This window comes from Mercenaria mercenaria, chromosome 3 (genome assembly GCF_021730395.1).
Source record: "Mercenaria mercenaria strain notata chromosome 3, MADL_Memer_1, whole genome shotgun sequence".
NCBI lineage: Eukaryota > Metazoa > Mollusca > Bivalvia > Venerida > Veneridae > Mercenaria > Mercenaria mercenaria.
The window spans coordinates 9,201,963-9,222,894 of NC_069363.1; the positions used below are offsets into that span (position 1 = coordinate 9,201,963).

The 20,932-nt window shown below is 34.9% G+C and overlaps 1 protein-coding gene across 3 annotated transcripts in view; it reads left to right on the plus strand.

The window, feature by feature from the left end:
- Nucleotides 1–19,818, plus strand: part of LOC123525478 (stromal membrane-associated protein 1-like) — a 62,803-nt gene extending 42,985 nt beyond the window's left edge. For all 3 annotated transcript variants that reach the window (XM_045304553.2, XM_053537830.1, XM_053537829.1), the window contains 3 exons: nt 1,672–1,793; nt 9,687–9,878; nt 10,620–19,818. In XM_045304553.2, coding sequence (XP_045160488.1) covers nt 1,672–1,793; nt 9,687–9,878; nt 10,620–10,730 — 425 coding nt within the window. In that variant the 3' untranslated portion in view covers nt 10,731–19,818. The remainder of the gene's footprint in view (nt 1–1,671; nt 1,794–9,686; nt 9,879–10,619) is intronic.
- The last annotated feature ends 1,114 nt before the right edge of the window (nt 19,819–20,932 follow it).

Genomic DNA, 20,932 nt, shown 5'->3' on the forward strand with positions numbered 1-20,932 from the left:
AAATGTTTCAGTCAGTGGCAACCCCAGAGTTTACTTACAGAAAACTTGAAATTACTTTCCATAGTTCATACCTACATACATATTGTAAAAGTATGCTTTGTTCTTCTCAGGTGTACATAAATGCCTAAGATAATGTCTTGAGGGCACCTGGGGTTTTCCTTAATTATTAAAACTGGAAAGTCACCATATGGCTCAAATTGTGTTGATATGACTTAAAACCTAGCCAAACGTATTAAAGTCATAGATCATTAGCTCATCTGATTTTTTGAAAAAAAATGATGAGTTATTGTCATCACTTGAGCGGTTGTCGGCGTCGGCGTCGGCGTCTGCGTCGGCGTTGCTTGGTTAAGTTTTATGTTTAGGTCAGCTTTTCTCCTAAACTATCAAAGCTATTGCTTTGAAACTTGGAATACTTGTTCACCATCATAAGCTGACCCTGTATAGCAAGAAACATAACTCCATCTTGCATTTTGCAAGATTTATGGCCCCTTTTGTACTTAGAAAATATCAGATTTCTTGGTTAAGTTTTATGTTTAGGTCAACTTTTCTCCTAAACTATCAAAGCTATTGCTTTGAAACTTGGAATACTTGTTCACCATCATAAGCAGACCCTGTACATCAAGAAACATAACTCCATCTTGCTTTTTGCAAGAATTATTGCCCCTTTTGGACTTAGAAAATCAGTTTTCTTGGTTAAATTTTATGTTTATGTCAACTTTTATCCTAAACTATCAAAGCTATTGCTTTAAAACTTGCAACAGTTTTTCACCATCATAAGTGGACCCTGTACAGCAAGAAACATAACTCCATCCTGCTTTTTGCAAGAATGATGGCCCCTTTTGGACTTAGAAAATATCAGATTTCTTGGTTAAGTTTTATGTTTAGGTCAACTTTTTCTCTTAAACCATCAAAGCTATTGCTTTAAAACTTGCAACACTTGTTCACCATCATAAGCTGACCCTGTAAAGCAAGCAACATAACTCCATCCTGCTTTTTGCAATAATTATTGCCCCTTTTGGACTTAGAAAAATCATTTTCTTGGTTGAATATTATGTTTAAGGCAACTTTTCTCATAAACTATCAAAGCTATTGCTTTAAAACTTGCAACAGTTTTTCACCATCATAAGTGGACACTGTACATCAAGAAACATAACTCTATCCTGCTTTTTGCAAGAATGATGGCCCTTTTTAGACTTAGAAAATCATGGGTAGGACATTATTTCTATTATACAAAAAAAATCAGATGAGCGTCAGCACCCGCAATGCGGTGCTCTTGTTTTAGTAATGTAGTAAGTTATATTGGTGTATAACATTCTGCTGTGAGAAACATATGATACAGTTCTTGTGTATGAATGACAGATCAAAAGCTATATATAAAAAATGAAATTTCAGAATTTCTACTTTTGATATTCCTTTATAATGTATGCCAAATAGTAAATAACTAGTTTATGTGCTTATTTCATTTGTGCATTGCTATAAAGTATGTTCACTGAATAGTGAGGTGATCATTTTATATATATGTTTTATGAATACATGTATCGTTAAATTGGTATGTTTACAATAGCATGGTAGGAGATCTTTTCTTTGTGATTTCTTGAAGTATTTTGTTATGGGTATAATAATATGGTATTGTGAAGGGTTTGTATGGAAATAGTATTGTATGTGTTTCAGGAGGTGTATACATGTCACAACAACAACAACCACCACAACAACAACCACAGATGGGTGTTGGAATGTATAACATGCAACAGCCACAACAACAACAACAAATGCCCCAGATGAATGTACAACAGGTAAGTATAACTGAAGTTCCAGTAACTGTTGAGAAATTATTGTGCACCGGGTACAAGGTTTTAGACAAGTGTTGGAACCCAGCTTCTTTGGTCAAGTTTATTACTGTAATTAAATACAATCGACATCTGAATCTTATAATTATATTATATTATCCCAGTGGGGGGAGACATATTATTTTTGCCCTGTCAGTCTGTCTGTCACACTTCATTTCCGATCATTAACTTGAAAACCATTTCACTAGAACCTTCAAACTCCATAGGGTGATAGGGCTTATAGAGTAGGTGAGTCCTATTGTTTTTGGGGTCACTTTATCAAAGGTCAAGGTCATAGAGCCATTTCCGATCAATCACTTGAAAACCACTTGACCCAGAACCTTGAAACTTCATAAGATGATTGGACATGCCAAGTAGATGACTCCTATTGATTTTGGAATTAGTAGGCCAAAGTTAAAGGCCACAGGGGCCAGAATATATAGAAAACCATTTCCAATTAATAACTTGTGAACCACTTAACCCAGAACATTGAAACTTCATAAGATGATAGGGCTTATAGATTGACTTTAGGGTCTCTCTACCAAAGGTCAAGGTCACAGTGGCCTGAACATGGAAAACCATCACCGATCAATAACTTGAGAATCACTTGACCCAGAACGTTAATACTTAAAGGGATGATTGGACATGCAGAGTAGATGACCCCAATTGATCTTGGGGACACCAATCAATGGTCACAGTCACAGGGGCATTAACATGCAAAATCGTTTCTGATCAGTAACTTGAGAACGACTTCATCCAGGACCTTGAAACTTCACAGGATGATTGAACATGCGAAGTAGAAGATCACTGTTGATTTTGGAGTCACTCAGTCAAAGATCAATGCCGCAGGGGCCAGAACATGGAAAACCGTTTTCGATTTATAACTTCAGAACCCCTCTACCCAGAACATTGAAACTTCATAGAATGATTAGACATGCCAAGTAGATGTCCCCTTTAGATTTAAGGGTCACTTGGCCAAAGATCAAGGTCACAGGGGCAAGAACATGGAAAACCGTTTCCGATCAAAAACTTAAGAACAGCTTAACCCAGAAAGCTTAAACTTCATAGAATGATTGGACATGCAGGGTAGAGACCCCTTTTCATCTTGGGGTCACTCTTTCAAAGGTCAAGGTCACAGGGGCCAGAATATTGAAAACAAATTCAGATTCAGGCCTCGATCTTGACGGTAGCACGGTAGCCCGAAGCTACCAGTTTTTCAGACGGACTACCAAATTTCCCAAGCTGGGTAGTCCGTTGGGCTACTAAGTTTTCAAACATGTAAATAATAAAAGCGTGAAATTTCACCGATTTATCTGATGTTTCCTTTTAAATGACAACGATATTTTCGGTCCGCATAACACCGGTCGGCCATTTTTCCGAAATTTAAATCCCTTAATTTTCACAATTACAAAAAGAACTTCATGAATCAGAAATGTACATCCTAAATACTAGCTTTCGTATATTTATGCATGAATTGATGACTTCAGATTTGCAATATATAAAGTAACTTTACAAAATTCAGAAATTACATCCCTAAAAATTACCTGGATTGACTGGAATTTACCCGCGAATCGTAAAGATATCAAAACGTCATGCCAGTAATTTTCCATTCCACGAGCACGTGCGACCTATCGTATCGCCGTTACTTAAATGTTTATCGACACGTACACAAAAAAATGCTTGTAGTGCATTCATTTTTTAATATAATCGCTTCAAATTTTCAGCACCGCTTTCGAAATAATACAGTTTGAATTCTATAACGATTTTAATAAGATGTCGACAGAAATGTAGGCAAAATTCTATTAAAACAATCGAGGTTTCATACAATTATTTGTAAAATTTCAAACAGCGCGATCTTCATTATTTATTTATTTCTAAAAGTAAATAAATAATACATACTATGGTCATAAAATTCAGACTTTTGACAAGAAAGTACAAAAAACAGAATTAAAAAATCTTAAATAACGAAAAAGCGGCAGCAATTTAAATACATCGAGTAAAACGATTTTTGGCAAACAGATTTCTGCAAGTGCGGATGAATAGGTTACGGGACCTCGTGAACGTAAATAAAAACAATGATTGTTTTAAAATAAAGCAGTATGATGTCGCTGTGGTTTTTAATAAGTTTAATAAGTAAATGAATCTTTGTACATGTCTTTTTTGACTCGACACTATGTCAGATATTCTTTTCAAACAATAATGTAAATTCCTTGAGGGCAAATAGGTCACAGAGGTAGGATATCTACTATAATCGTTTGACACATTTACCTGTCAGTTTATACGGATATTGCGCATTCGCTTTTAAAAAAAATTAAAGAAGATACTTTTTTACTGATTTCTTCTCAGCAATTTAAAGAACCGAAGCTGAACGATCAGACAGTGATGTGTCCCATGGCGCGAAAAGATGACGTAATGCCATGACAATCTCGGGCAACTAAACCCCTTTGATCTCCACTTTAGATGCCATGATACCGACACACTTCTTTTAGCTCTTTGAGGGGGTTTTAATTGATGATGAAAACAAGGCCAATTACTTGTTTATCAACAGAATAATTACCGATAATTGTTAATGTTTTTTTTTCCGCTTTAAACACAGGTGGGTTGATGATGATTATAGACATTATTGTGTCCACGTCACCCCGGACTGTGATAATAGGCTACATTTACTTGATCATAATGCAAAAAAAACAAATACCGACCTACCGACCCTACTTTTTTTTGGCCATGCCACCAGAAACACAACATTTTTTGGGGGTTGGGGGCAGGGGGTGGGGGTAGGGGGGTGGGGCTAACCAGGCTGATCCATTATTGCAGTTAAATTTGAACATCTGCACTATATTTTAAAGGCCCTGGCTAAAAAAAGCAAGTTTTAGAAGGGTAGTGCAAATTTGAACCCCGCCTGGCATATAACTAGATACTGGTATAGGTCTTACTTTTTGTACCCCCCCCCCCCCCCATGAATGGTGGGGGCATATAGATTTGGTCTTGTCCGTGCATCCGTCCGTCCGTCCGAAGTTCGTGACACGCCTAGCTCGAAAAGTATTTGATATAAATTGATGAAACCTTGCATGAGTCTTAATCATGATATGAACTTGCGCACCTCTTATTTTTCGTCTGGCTCCGCCCTCTATTTTCAGAGTTATGGCCCCTGAAATAGTCAAAAAAGCACATTTTAACCTTGTGACATGCCTAGCTCAAAAAGTATTTGATATAGATTCATGAAACCTTGCATGAGTCTTAATCATGATATGAACTTGCGCACCTCCTATTTTTCATCTTGCTCCAACCCATATTTTTAGAGTTATAGCCCCTGAAATGGTCAAAAATACACATTTTCACCTTGTGACACACCTAGCTCAAAAGTATTTGATATAGATTCATGAAACCTTGCATGAGTCTTAATCATGATATGAACTTGTGCACCTCCTATTTTTCATTTGGGTCTGCCCCCAATTTTCAGAATTATGGCCCCTGAAGTAGTCAAAAATGCACATTTTCACCTTCTGACATGCCTAGCTCAAAAAGTATTTGATATAGATTCATGAAACCTTGCATGAGTCTTAATCATGATATGAACTTGTGCACCTCCTATTTTTCATTTGGGTCCGCCCCCTATTTTTAGAGTTATGGCCCCTAAAATAGTCAAAAATGTACATTTTCACCTTGTGACACACCTAGCTCAAAAAGTATTTAATATAAATGGTTGAAAACTCGCATAAGTCTTTATCATGATATAAACTTGCACACCCCTAATTTTTTGGCTGACTCCACCCCTTATTTTTAAAGTTATGGCCCCTGAAATAGTAAAAAAATGCACTTTTTCACCTAATTGTATACCTAGCTCAAAAAGTATTTGATGTAAATTCAGGAAACCTTGCTGGAGTCTTTATCGTGATGTGACCTTGCACACTTGGCATTCTTCTTGAGAATCTTAGCTCTTATTACAGAGTTATGGCCCTTGAAATAGCCAAAATAGTGGATTTTTTGTTTGTGATGCTCATAGCTTAAAAAGTATAGTGCCTAGAATAATGAATCCTTTTCATAAAATGTTTGTTGAGGATGATACCCCATTAAGACTGCAAACATTTGAATTATTGCCACTTAATAGTGACAAATGTACCAGTGGGGGGGGGGCACACCCTGTGTCCTACAGACACATTCTAGTTTTCTACAGTTTTCTCCCATAATTTCTGTCTGCTAGTTACTTGAATATTGTAACATGGTTATCCACTTACATTGGCTTAGCCTGCCCATGGATAGTGTGGGTAGGTTTGTTGCCTACCATTTAAATAACTGAATGTTGAATCAAGCATAAACTAAAATACATCATATTTATAAACAAAATGATTTCGGGCAATTAAAAATGTTTTCTGGCAAATGGTTTTACTTGCCTGAAAGGACAATTGCTGAAGAAAAAAAATAAGGTGAAGACTGTAATATATTTTTCTCTTTTCCAAAACGGGACTACCAGAAACCTGGTCGGGCTACTTGATTTCACAAGTTGGTAGCCCTGCTGGCTACCAGCAAAAGTAGGTTAAGATCGAGGCCTGAGATTCATTACTTGAGAACCACCTGACCCAGAACCTTGAAACTTCACAGGATGTTTGGACATGCAGAGTAGATGACCCCTATTGATTTTAGGATTTGTAGGTCAAACGTATGCTTTAAGATGGGCTTTAGGTAGTTCTGCATGTTTGGATCGAAAAATTTTCTACAATGTAGAATTTGATAAAACTCTGATTTTTCAAAACTTCGGAATATACTTAGAAAATTCAGCAAATAAAAAAGATAGGGCCGTGTGCTTCATGTTTTGCTAGACTAATTTGAAAAAATTGAATCTCGCACAATTGGAAAGTCACAGCTTTCATAACTTTTTCATGAATAGATTTTTATCTGCAAGGTAGATTTTAATGAAACTTCTTAAAGTTATAAATAAACATTTAGCCTATATTTTGGTGAAATAAAATGTATAGGTTGGTGCATTTATTTTTAGCTCACCTGAGCAGCTCAGGTGAGTTTTTGTGATTGCTCGATGTCCGGCGTCTGTCTGTCATCTGTCTGTCAACATTTAGCTTGTGTATGCGATAGAAGCTGTATTTTTCAACTGATCTTCATGGTATTTTGTCAGAATAATTACCTTGATGAAATCTAGGTCAAGTACGAAAGTGGGTCATCTGGGGTCAAAAACTAGATCACTAGGTCAAATCAAAGAAAAACCTTGTGTATGCGATAGAGGCTGTATTTTTCAATTGATCTTCATGAAGTTTGGTCAGAATGATTACCTTAATGAAATCTAGGTCATGTTCGAAAATGGGTTATCTGGGGTCAAAAACTAGGTCACTAGGTCAAATCAAAGAAAAACCTTGTGTATGCGATAGAGGCTGTATTTTTCAATTGATCTTCATGAAGTTTGGTCAGAGTGATTACCTTGATGAAATCTAGGTCAAGTTTGAAAATGGGTCATCTGTGTTCAAAAAGGTCACTAGGTCAAATCAAAGAAAAACCTTTTGTATGCGATAGAAGCTGTATTTTTCAATTGATCTTCATGAATTTTGTTCAGAGTATTAAGTGAAATTCGAATATGGGTCTTATGGGGTCAAAAACTAGGTCACTAGGTCATATCAAAGAAAAACCTTGTGTATGCAATAGGGACTGCATTTTACATCGAATCTTCATGAAATTTGATCAGAATGTTTGTTTGGATGAAATCTAGGTCAGATTTGAATTTGGGTCATCTGGGGTCAAAAACTAGGTCACCTGGTCAAATGAAAGAAAAACCTTGTGTAGGCAATAGGGGCTGCATATTACACTGGATATTCATAAAATGTAGTCAGAATGATTGCCTTGATGAAATCCAGGAGGGTTTTGAATATGGGTCATATGGGATAAAAAGCTAGGTCACTAGGTCAAATCAAAGAAAAACTGTGTATGCCATAGAGGCTGTATTTTCTATTGATCTTCATGAATTTTGGTCAGAGTGATTGCCTTGATGAAATTTAAATCAAGTTCAATATGGGTCATCTTGGGTCAAAAACTAGGTCACTAGGTCAAATCAAAGAAAAACCTTTTGTATGCAGTAAGGACTTCATTTTACACCGGACCTTCATGAAATTTGATCAGAGTATTTGTTTGGATGAAATCAAGGTTGAGTTTGAATATGGGTCATCTAGGATCAAAAAGTAGGTCACCCGGTCAAATTAAAGAAAAACCTTGTGTAGGCAATAGGGGCTGCATTTTACACTGGATATTCATAAAATTTAGTCAGAATGATTGCATTGATGAAATCTAGGCCAAGTTCAAATATTGGTCATCTGGGAAACATGTTTACACTGTTATGATGTGTTTCTCAGGTGAGCGACCTAGGGCCATCTTGGCCCTCTTGTTGAGAAATCTGACCATGATGAAAGTGACCCGCACATTTCAAGCTTATTTTAAGACATTATTTTGAATTATCTAACATGTCAGATGTTTTAGTATCATATTTTAACTTTAGAAAGATAGTAACAGTGCCATTGTAATAGATTTACTCACAGGTTGCCATTAATTCATAAAATGATTTTCATTTCCGTACGCCGAATCCAGACTTTATTCTACGTTTTCCGAATAAATGATGTTACGCTATCACTTTCGGTTTATTAAACGTGCAGAACTACCTTAATGGGTTTTTTTTGTTCTTTAAATACTAAAATCTCTAAAGTGAAAAGTGTCATAAAACAATGTTTTTAAATATATGAAGAGTGGCTTGTAAATAGGTCTTTTTTTTACCACAACTTATGTCTGAACTTAAAGCATGAATTAGCATTGGCCTGGATGATCATTTCTGCTTGTTATAATCTGAAAATTGTCTAAAGGTCAGGCATCAATTTTTTTACCATTCTTTGGCACCATCATTAAAACTAGAGGAAAATTTCACAGTATTTTAGCGATCTGTAGCATTGATACTGTGCATTGAATTATTTTGGGCCAAAGCTCCAAGGGCTAGTCAAGTAGGTTAAGCACAAGACTGTTATTAAGAGAGGTAATGAATTTAATGCATCATTTTTAAAAGTGAATTCTCTCCATGGTTATTTGACTGAAAACTCTGAAACAGTGTAGTAGTAGTATAGATGCCATAAAGCTGATGAAATTGAAATTGCAATTTCTGTATCATGTTTTGGTATTGCAAAGTTTGACAAATTTTCATAAAACTTAGCCAGTTCCCTGACTTTCATTTGAGTAACACTGTTGTTTTATTCAAGACTTCTAAAAAATGCTTGAAAGAGCAATTTGACATCAACATGTCTAGACAAAGCAAGGATTTTCATGGGAAGACTCACCTAAATATTTTGCATCCATTTCGGAATCCCTGGTAAAAATAGCATGAAGTCTTGAAAAGCAGTTGCTTCGGTAATTAGGATCAGATGATTTGGATAGAGAGAGCAAATATCCAAGAAAAATCAGTCCCATGATGCTGGACACAGTTAGTTTCCTTGTTAAAGAAAATTTTTCTGAAGTTCCATACCAATTCTCTATTGATTTGGCAGGTTTTTTGTTGACTTTTTGGTAGTATTTCCACTATGTTAAATTAATTTTTCTGGAAGCTCTATTCATACACCACAACTACAATATGGGATCTTACCGTAGTTATTTAGTTAATTTGTTAGTGTGTTTGTTTGACTGAAAATTTTGTTGTTTTATCCAAAGTTATCCCACCTGCTGTACTTTTCCTTATTCTGTTCTTTTAGAAAATGTAGGTCAAAGACATTTAAAAAGGATTCAGGGATTAATTGTTTGTTCATTTGATATAAAGATCAACTGCTTGGTGTTGTTATGCTATCTACTTGACCTTGATCCTCAGGAATTTACTGTATATCATTTCAGGGCATGTACGGTAATCAGATGGGCATGATGGGTATTAATCAAGCACAGATGGGTATGGGGTCGATGGGTACGATGCCCCAGGGACAGATGGGAATGCAGCAGGGGATGATGGGAATGCCAGGTGCTCAGATGGGAATGTATGGACAGCAACAACAACAACAGCCTCAGATGCAGCCGATGCAGTTTCAACAGGTCTGCCCAATATCATTTTATTTATACCATTTTGTTTTAGCTGAGTTTGTGAATGTGACTGAGAGGTTCAAGATGCTGAGTTTGAATCCCTTGCCTTTCACAGCAGTGAGGATCCTCCATGGTCAAGTGGTTAATGTCACTGGCTAAAAATCATGAGATCCTCACTGATGTTGGTGCAAAACCTAACATTGAATCTTCCTTGTGAGGGAGCCTTCTGGCTGGCTCATGGAAGGTCAGTGGTTCTATTTGGATCTCGCTCATGCCCAGAGGGGCATATGAGATCTTTCTCTACCACGAAAAGCAGAAAAAGTTACCATTTGGCCTTTATTGTGTCAGTGTGACTCTAAATTTCAACATAAACAAAATTACAGCAGAGGATTCAAACCCAGCTAAGGATGTAGAATTGTTTTCATGTGAGGAGGCTGTTCTTCTGGCTAATGGAAAGTTGTTGTTTTTTTTCTTCCGATGTGCCTTTGCCTGAAATAATGGCCAGAAAGGCAGAAATGTGTGACTTAAAAAAATAGTAGTAAAAACAATCCTCAGTTTGTAAAGAAATTTTGAAACCTATTTAAAAAAAAAACTGTCATGTGTACCTGTTAGTCATTCTGTCTGCAGTCTCCACAATCTCAGACTGTGGCTGAGTACTGGCTCCAGAGTTACAAAAAAAAAGAGTTTGGAGACCAGTCTCGGAATGCTGCCTTGTCATTTGTCAGTTTGAAAATTTAAATTTTCTATCTTTAGATGCATCAGCAGATGACCAACATGAATTTAGGCCAACCACAACAGATGGGGATGGGCTGGAGTGGGTCTCAGTCATCAGGACACACCTTGTCAACAAACCTGTGGCAATGATAGACAACAGGGACTTAGGGACAACATTCCAACCCCCTCAGAATCATACATGGATAGCTTTTTTTTTCAGAGCTGTTAAGAAGTGGTTCCTTCCAAACCCTTTTGGTTGCATGTTCCAGATTATTTAGAGCTCATCATACAAGCAGTTCTGGTTAAAAAAAATATGGTTTATATTGTGGAACAGACATTTTCTTTTAGGCTGAATCTGGTTTATTTTAAAGAAATTTTAAGTTAGTTCCTTTACTGTTCTGCGTTATCTCAAATGTAAATTTTATATGTTTTACAGATACAGACATTCAGCCTGAAGGCTTTACACAATAATTGATTTTTTCTGTATTACTTATAATTTGGTTAGCTTAACTATGTATCATTCGCTAAATTTTAAGGGGTATGGTACATATAGGGCTTTTTTTGACAAAGAATTGTCTTAGTCAGTAGGATAGAAAATAAATCTTTAAGTATGTGCTGTCATATACTCTCATTTGGGAAGTTGGAAGTCTTATAGTTTTATGCTCCCCAAAGGGTGAGCATGAAGTTACTTTAACTATGAAGAGATTAGGAATGTATGTAAAGAGCAGTTTTAACTGATGTGATATAAAACAAAAATACCTATAGACTTTCTATTTAGTAATTTAAGAACTAATAACAGATGTTGTCAAATTTATTGTATTTCTATATTCACGGGTAACATGAGTCCATTTTATCATTAAACACTGAAAAAATTTATGCACATTTTTCGAAAGTCTTACCAATTTGAGTAAATAATGACGAATGGAAAATGCCTGTTCTTTTCCGAGTCGGATACATCAATGTTATTTGCCAGTTTCTATTTAAAATCACATTTGTCAGTATACGTAATTTAAAGAAGAAAATTGCGCACAAGAAATTTCAAGATATAAATATCATAAAATAGGGAATGTGCAATGTGTAAATTTATTGACATTGAACAATTAGATACTTAAAGTTGAATCCTTCTGAATGATTTTGTAATATAGGTTAGTACAGAATTATATGTTGTAGGAATAGTTGAACTGGGCTCAGATTTACCAACCTTTTATATTAGAAATTTAGGCAAGGAAATTGCTTAATTACACATTTTTGCTAATGGGAATAATGGCAGTAAATACTACCCGACTGTCTATACATGTAGAAAAAAAAACTTGCTGATGCAGCTTTTGTTTTCTGTCATTAATCCCAGCAGTATTTTCTTATTGTTGATGTAATTTTTCAGCTTAAACATTGCAGATTTGTAAAAACTGTGCCAAGTTAAAGCAAAATTCTTAATGCTTTGGAAAATTTAGAGGAGTTTGTATTTTTGAGACTGTGGTTTGAATAACTTAAAGATTATTAATGGGCAACAGCCATGAAGTTTGCATGGCAAAAAGATTTGTAAATGATATGTTATAAGTAGTGTAAACAGCATGTCAGTAATAAAAATTGCAATGAGTTTTTTAAAAATTTTAATACATTGTCTTCATTTTAAAATGAAAATGTGATGAATGCAGAATTTGAAAATCACGAATTGCTTGAAGGTGTATTTTGTAGAGATGTGATTAATTTGTTAGATTATTGAGCTTTTTAGGAAAAAGAAGTTGTTTCTTAACTAAAATTGCCCAAAATATGTTTGTTTTTGTAACTCATTTTATGCTTAAATATGTATCCCTTTTTGCAAGTGTGGCTTTTTTGTCCACAGGATCTTTGAAATATCATCTGTTGATGAATAGTCTCTTCTTAAGACCAGTTTTCCTGACAAAAGGTTCATAAAACACAAATTAGATAGTTACTGTTATATAATAGTATGTACATTGATTATCTATGATTTTCACTTGACATTTTAAAAAGTATGAGTTAGTGATCCACATGTTGAATTTTCTGGCAATTAAGCTAACAAGGGAGAGTTGTCTGGCTTCTAGGTGGCTACAAGTATGACCCTTTTGTATCATACCTGGTTTCTTTGACGGTGAATTTGTGTCTTAATTTAGGGTTAGCTATTAGTATAAGTGGATAGTCTGACATCTGTCTTCCAAAATGTACATAAACATCTCCTGAAACTACTGGTTTGAATTACCCCAGACTTGATCTGTAGCACCTGTATATGGACCTTTCTCTGTTTTGTTTAAATGGTCACCTTGGCAACATTAAATGTCTGCTAGAGCTAAAACTAGAAAAAGTCTTTATACAACTTCTTTACATGAACCCCTTGAGGGATCTTCACCGAACTTGGGTCTGTGGCTCTTTGTAGAGCCTTCTGTAATTATTGTTCAAATGATTACCCTTAAACAGCTTCTCATAAATCGCTTGATGGATCTTCACCAAACTTGGTCTGTAGCATCCTTGTAAGGAATTCTTTCATGATTGTTTAAATGGTTTGTTCCAAGTGACCCATTTTAGTGGCTCATATTAATCATTCTAACACGATCCGCAGCAGTTGCTATGTAAACATATAGCGAAATCGCCTATACATGAATCTACGATAAAATATAGCTCTTCCATTCCGCCCTACGATTGTAACATGACTGTGAGATTTACTCTGCTTTGACCCGTTATATACAGTATAATAACAACTAAATATTCAACTTTTTCAGTGCTAGTAGTAATAAAAAGTACATCAAATTTTCTGAAACAAACTATTTCTAACTGATGAATTTATTTGTTTATATTTTTACCGTAAGAAAATGTTTCAGCCCGGTAAGTTTCAATTTCAACACCAGTGCATCTATGTCTGGTCGTGTGTGTAGTTTACAATGTCTGCGTTGAAGGCACCACAAATGTCAACTAGATTCTACTTTGACAGTAAATAAATCATAATTCATGTTCCAATCTTCCAGACTCAAGTGTTTACGTGTTTATATGCCGCCGCAATGTTCTGGCATGTATGTTTCAGTGCCATCATGTAGGTGACGTGTACTATTTTTAGAAACTGCATATATAAACTATATATATATATGAATTAAGTATTTACCTCTGATTTCTATACCCGACCTTAGATGTTATTGAAAATAACATTTTCACGGCAATACCTACTTAACACTTTAAGTAAAATTTACTGAATATCGGAAAATTCCGTTTGATGCAACGCTTTCTACTCGTGGGGAGGTTTTTATAATAGCATATGGCCAGCCGAATGACATATCGCGCTAAAATGTAGTGCTGTAAAATGCGAAGAATTTGCATGGTTAGCGTCGAAATAATAAATATGTTCCAATAATTTTATCAGTTAATAAAATATAGGCACATATTTATTATTTCTTAAATAAAAAAATAATCAAATATGAAAGTTAGTTTTTACTCTAGTAAACATGACTATCATAACAAAATGTGTTTATACTCATTTGCTTCAGATAAAGGAATGATTGGTCCTCCAACCCTTATCGAATTGCTCAACCTCAATTTCTCATATCCCGAATATGTACCACATATCACAAAGTCTTATGGGAAGCAAAAAATATTTCAAAAGTTACAACAAAGAAGTTTTATTTGTAGCAATACTTTGTGTTTCATTCCTCAAATAATTTCCATGAATGTTTAAACCGTATTTACCAAACTTGTCAAAAACACCATCCTTACATCTGTGGCACCTCAGTTTCAAAAACAGTAAGGTTTCTCCCTTCAAAACACTTGCCCTTTACTTCTGGATTCAACCTGTTTGACATTGTCAGATGTGGAAGCCATCCATCTTTCTTACTGAAGTTGATGATTTGACCTATATCATCTGACTTACAATATTCCTCAGGTGAGCGAAGTAGGGCCATCATGGCCCTCTTTACAATGCATGTACTTGGGCAGTTATGAGTTTCTTGTGAAGAAATTTTATAAAAAGTGGGTTGATAAGGTGACAGACATCCAGTTCTGTACCAAATGCTGTAAAAAACAGGAAGTACAAAACCTTCTCAGTGTTAATGTAACAATCTGAAAAAAATTAATGTTAGATTCAGTATCAAGACAAAGGCAGATGAAGTATAGAGGCATGTACACATTGAAAAATCTATTGTTGCACAGTCTGATGGGTTAAAAAATGTCTGACAAATCTGTCATGTTTTCTCCCTTCAAGCAAAAATACTCCTTATTTTACAACCAGGTACTAATATCTCGGAGCTATTCTGGATTCCGGTCCATACGTTGATATGTCCATCTGTAGAACACACATCTCAAAACTGACTCAGTGACCTTGATTTTGACCTACTGATCTACTTTCTTCTTTTTAAGGTACGGCAATGAATTTGGAGATTTTATACAGTTTTGAACAACATTTTTTGTGCATCTTTATACATTTTCTCCCTGTACAATATACCAATGCAATGTGTCATATTTTCAATACCGCTGTTCCTCTGACAATAAGTATTCATCACTATTAGTGATAGGTCTTGTTTTATTCTAATAAATATGTTTTATGTTTGCTTTATAAATGTGTGTATTATAAAGTCTGTGCAGATTTCAGTATTTTAAAGTTGAAACACCTCAGAAACTTAGTGAAATATGAATCCTGCTGTGATTCAGTCAATATATACAATCTTATTGTTTTATTTTTGGGAACTTAGTGTAGAAAGCTATACATTGTTTTAGATAATCAGTCTGTATTGGTATATTTTAATGTTGTTAGTTGTTAAACAAAGATCAGTATGAATAAATGATGTTGTTATATGCAGATGAATGGTACTTTGAACTTGATACACATACTTGTGGTGATTAGATTTTTGAAGTGATGTGTAAAATGTTCCAATATAAATAGAGACTGCTGCTTTTTAGCTCACATGTCATAGTGATAAAGTGAGCTTTTGTGATCTCGCAGCATCCGTCCGTCCGTAAACTTTTGCTTGTGACCACTCTAGAGGCCATATATTTTACAAGATCTTCATGAAAATTGGTCAGAACATTCACCTTGATGATATCTAGGTCAAGTTCGAAACTGGGTCACGTGCCCTCAAAAAGTAGGTCAGTAGGTCAAATAATAGAAAAACCTTGTGACCTCTCTAGAGGCCATATTTTGCAATGGATCTGTATGAAAGTTGGTCTGAATGTTCATCTTGATGATATCTAGTTCAGATTTGAAACTGGGTCACGTGCGGTCAAAAACTAGGCCAGTAGATCTAAAAATAGAAAAACCTTGTGACCTCTCTAGAGGCCATATATTTCATGAGATCTTCATGAAAATTGGTCAGAATGTTCACCTTGATGATATCTAGGTCAAGTTCGAAAGTGGGTCAAGTGCCTTCAAAAACTAGGTCAGTAGGTCTAAAAATAGAAAAACCTTGTGACCTCTCTAGAGGCCATATTTTTCATGGGATCTGTATGAAAATTGGTCCGAATGTTCATTTTGATGATATCTAGGTCAAGTTCGGAAGTGGGTCATGTGCCTTCAAAAATTAGGTCAGTAGGTCAAATAATAGAAAAACCTTGTGACCTCTCTAAAGGCCATATTTTTCATGGGATCTGTATGAAAGTTGGTCTGAATGTTCATCTTGATGATATCTAGGTCAAGTTCGAAAGTGGGTCACGTGCCCTCAAAAAGTAGGTCAGTAGGACAAATAATGAAAAAAAGTTGTGACCTCTCTAGAGGCCATATTTTGCAATGGATCTTCATGAAAATTGATCTGAATGTTCACCTTGATGATATCTAGGTCAGTTTCGAAACTGGGTCACATGCGGTCAAAAACTAGGCCAGTAGGTATAAAAATAGAAAAACCTTGTGACCTCTCTAGAGGCCATATTTTTCACGAGATCTTCATGAAAATTATTGAGAATATTCACCTTGATGATATCTAGGTAAAGTTCAAAACAGGGTCACGTACCTTCGAAAACTAGGTCAATAGGTCAAATAATAGAAAAACCTTGTGACCTCTAGAGACCATATTTTTCAATGGATCTTCATGAAAATTGGTCAGAACTTTTATCTTGATAATATCTAGGTCAAGTTCAAAACTGGGTCACATGAGCTCAAAAACTAGGTCACTATGTCAAATAATAGAAAAAACGACGTCATACTCAAAACTGGGTCATGTGGGAAGAGGTGAGCGATTCAGGACCATCATGGTCCTCTTGTTTTGAAGATTTTATCAGAAACATTTTATGTCATGTTTACTATAGGTTAGTTTCAATTCATTATAAAAAATATATATATGCCCCATAACTGTCAAAGGAGTTGAAGAATCTATATCTGCATTTCGAAAAGATTTTGTTAAATACATGGATGGTTTTGTTGGATGATTACAAGTTTCATGTCAGTCCTGCCCACTTCTCACATCAGGACTGCCCACTTCTCACATTAGGACTGCCCACTTCTCACATCAGGACTGCCCACTTGTCACAACAGGACTGCCAACATTTCAAAACAGGTCCTATGTTGTTCTGGGATGACAAACTCATGTACAAAAAGAATTGGAAAGACTACCTTACCCTTGCATGATGTAAGAGGTGACTTATAGTCTGAATCCTTGGATTTGCTGTATTGATTCCAGCAGGTATAAAAATTTTGATTACATACCTCATATGTTTAATTCGATGTAAATGTGATGTAAAACCAAAGTTTTTAGCCCTGTTTAGTGTCATATAACCTGTACCTTGGGGTGTGTCTTACCACATCACAACTGCCCAAGTTTCAAATTGGGACTCCTATATTTCACATCGGGACTGCGCATGTTACAAGCCTGGACTGCCCACTTTTATGAGGTGTGGTATTTATTTTCAAGAAAAACTGATAGCAGGTAATGTGAGATCAAAATTCATAAACTTTAAAGTCCTTCTATTGATGCAAGGTTTAATCTTTGCAGGAGTTCATCTCTTAGTTGTGAGTAGAGTGGGATATTATCTGTTTCTTGTTATTGCCAGTTAACACTGTGTTGGTAAAGAGTAATTAATTATCGCCAAGTGTACTGGGTAGGAGACTGTACATTCAAATCTAATTTAGCATAACACATTTTTTGCTATATGTAGCAACTTGTGAGATTATAACAAATTCTATGTACACAAATATAGCAATGTTAATTAGTTTAAGAAAATAATAATAGATAACTGATTTTGTACATTTTTGTTATCACTGTATAAAACTGTTTTCTCTACCCTTACTCCTCACATTAACTGCTTCCATTGATATTATGTAAAGGGACAGGCTCCTAGGTTTATTTCTAATTTGCAGTTTAGATAAGGTTAAACCTGATTTAAGCAGCCAGCTGAGGAAGCAATTTAATCTGTCTATATAAGACAGGTGTCAGCTTAAGACAAGTTGAAATTAAAACAAAAATTCAGTTTGGGAAGTCTGCTGACTAGCTGTTGAAAGCAAGTATCTGATATAAAATATGAGGGATTTTAAAACATGTATTTTATAAAATACTGGTAGAGTATTAACTTAGATAATAATATGTTATTTTTGATTTATCGTAGATTCTGCTGGCAGTTATAAAAATTGTAATTATATGATATACATCTAGGGTTATGCCCCTTTAAATCAGCAGTCCATTCCCTAAGATGTATGCCAAAATAACCTAAAGGAAATGCAGATTATTAAAAGAATTTCAAACAAACTAATTTTTTTTATTTGAAAAAAAAAAAAATAACAGAAATATAAAAAATGAAAAATCTTGAATGGATATTATCAAAGATGCTGTTTTAAACGTAAATATTGAAGCAAAGCCGTAATCTTACTTGTTATGTCAAGGTAGAACTCTGTTACTGACAAAGCTTTTCTATTCATTTAAAAACAAACACAAGTGCTTTTAGAATACTGACTATATTATACTAAGTCAAATCATTTAACATTTTATGTAAACCTTCTACCATATCAACGTGCCTAAATTAATAATAATCTGAAGGCATGTCCCTTGTAAGATAATTTGAATCATATTGTTTTGTCATTAAAAGTTGTTTTCTTTAAGGTAGTGAACTCATAATTATACTCGGCAATTCCTGTGTCTCAGAATTCTATCTTGGTGTTCTGTAGCTGTTAGTGTACCTCAAACAAACACCTTTCTGCACCAGCCAGGAAATTAGGAAACCACATACTGAGAATATGCGATCTAATGGTACCTGTGGATTACAATTACGGCTCCACTACCTACAGCTTGGTGTTTGATATTACATGTTTAATTGAAGGTAAATCATTTCATGATAATGTGCTGGTCTTGAAATCCTTTGTGTGTATTGAAACAGTATGTGTGTGTCATATATTTACTTAACTTACTCCTCTTGGTATTGCGTATTTACATTTAAAATTATCCCCACTGTTTCTAATACAGAAGCTTATTTTAGCAGGTCTGATTGTGGAATAAAATCTGTGTGGTATTGTTGTCAGTTGGTGGTTAACATTCTTAATTAGCTCCACTTTTTCTCAGAAAATGTAAAAGCTGTAGCTTTGAAACTTTGCACCCTTATTTGAGTAAGTAGATGAAGAACCATAACTGTCATGTCCATTTTGTCACAATTGTGACCCTTTTTGTACTTGGGTAGTAAAAGCCATTTTCAGTTTTGCTAGCCTATGAAGAAGTTCGTAGTCTATGCTTTGCCTTACCAAATTTCTTTCTATTTTACACCCAGCTACTAAGTGTTAATTTACTTTGAATGAATTTCTGATATCCTGAAAGAAAAATAAACTGTAAGACTAGATTTCAGGAGTACAGTTTTGCAATCGTTTTCTGGTATTGTAGATGCATCGTTTTGTCAATAATTGTTTTCAATTAGTAAATTTTTTTGTCAGTGATATTTTTGACAAATGCATGCTTTTGTCAGTGATGATGCTGACTAATGCATAATTTATGCCTGTTGATATGCTTATTATAATGAATGTTTGTGTGAAATAAGACAAATGTATCTGTTATCATTAAAGCTTATGATTAAGAGATGGATGCCTTTTGTGAGCAAATTTTTCATTTTCAAATCTCTCCTGTTAAATTGTATTAAGAATTAAATTGCTGCTTGAACATGTTGATACATGTACATTTGTTGTTAAATTTGTGTCACTGAGGATTTTAATAATGTGGTTTTCAGTTTTATATAAGTATTTCACAGTTGTATATGTATGTATTCATAATTTGTTGACTCATTATTTAGTGAATTGTAAATATTATCATTGTGAATATTAAAAGATGATAACATGTCAGTATTTTGGGTTATATTTAAAGGGATACATAGCATTTGCGTAACAAATTTCCTTCAAATCTAGGTATTCCATGCTGAATTTTGGTTGGCATGGCAGCCAAAAGGAAAAAGTTCAAAACTTCTAAGGGGTCACTGGTCCAATTGTGATATAATTTCACAGAAATGTTCCTTTGGAGACACTCTATCAAAATTTGTTCAAAAAGTTTGGCTTGACCCCGTTTTAGGGACTGCCAGAGCTAAAAATGGAAAATCATCTAAATGAGCGTTTTTCATGAACAAGATAACTGACCTTCACCAAACTTAGTCAGTAGCATCCTATGGACCTCTCTCAAGTTTGTTCAAATGATGGTGCTTGGTCACATTTAGGGGCTGCCAGAGAGGTAAAAATAAAAAGAGACAACTTCTTCCTATGAACAACTTGGTTTATCTTCAACAAACTTTTTCTGTAGCGTCCTTTAATAGTCTTTATCATTTAAGTTTGTTCAAGTGGTTCCAAAATATATATTATATATATAAAAATGACCTTTAAACATTGTTTTCATGAACCACTTGATGGGTCTTCACGAAATTTGTTAAATATGTACCTCTTTCCATTTTATTCAGACAGTTCTACTTAATATTAACCTTAAGCTTGCTGGCGGCAAGAGATTTTGCCTTTGCGACCAGTGCACTGATGTGCACTGTTCTCTATTCAGACAGAAAATTTTCAGTGAACAGCCCTTTCAGTAATATGTGGTACTGAGATACCAGCTTACATACAGAAACTTTACAAAAAGAACTGTTAGAAAGTCGAAAAAGGGACATACTTTCGTAAAAATGCAAAATAGTTGTGGAACGTGTGCACTGCATGTAAGATCATCACAGTGAACAAATGTGTGAAGTTTCAATCCATTCCTATTAGTGGGTACTGAGATATCAGCTCGCATATAAAACCTTAACCAAAAATTTCTAAGTTGAAAAAGGGTTATGGAACCTGTGCATTTTACAAAAACTTTACCAAATTGGGACGCCTTGTAAGTTCTCAAGACAATTCTTTAAGAGTTATGTTTAAGCAAATCAAATTTGTTTTTCTAGAAAATGTTATTAGTGCTTAGACATAGACCAAACCTTGTGAT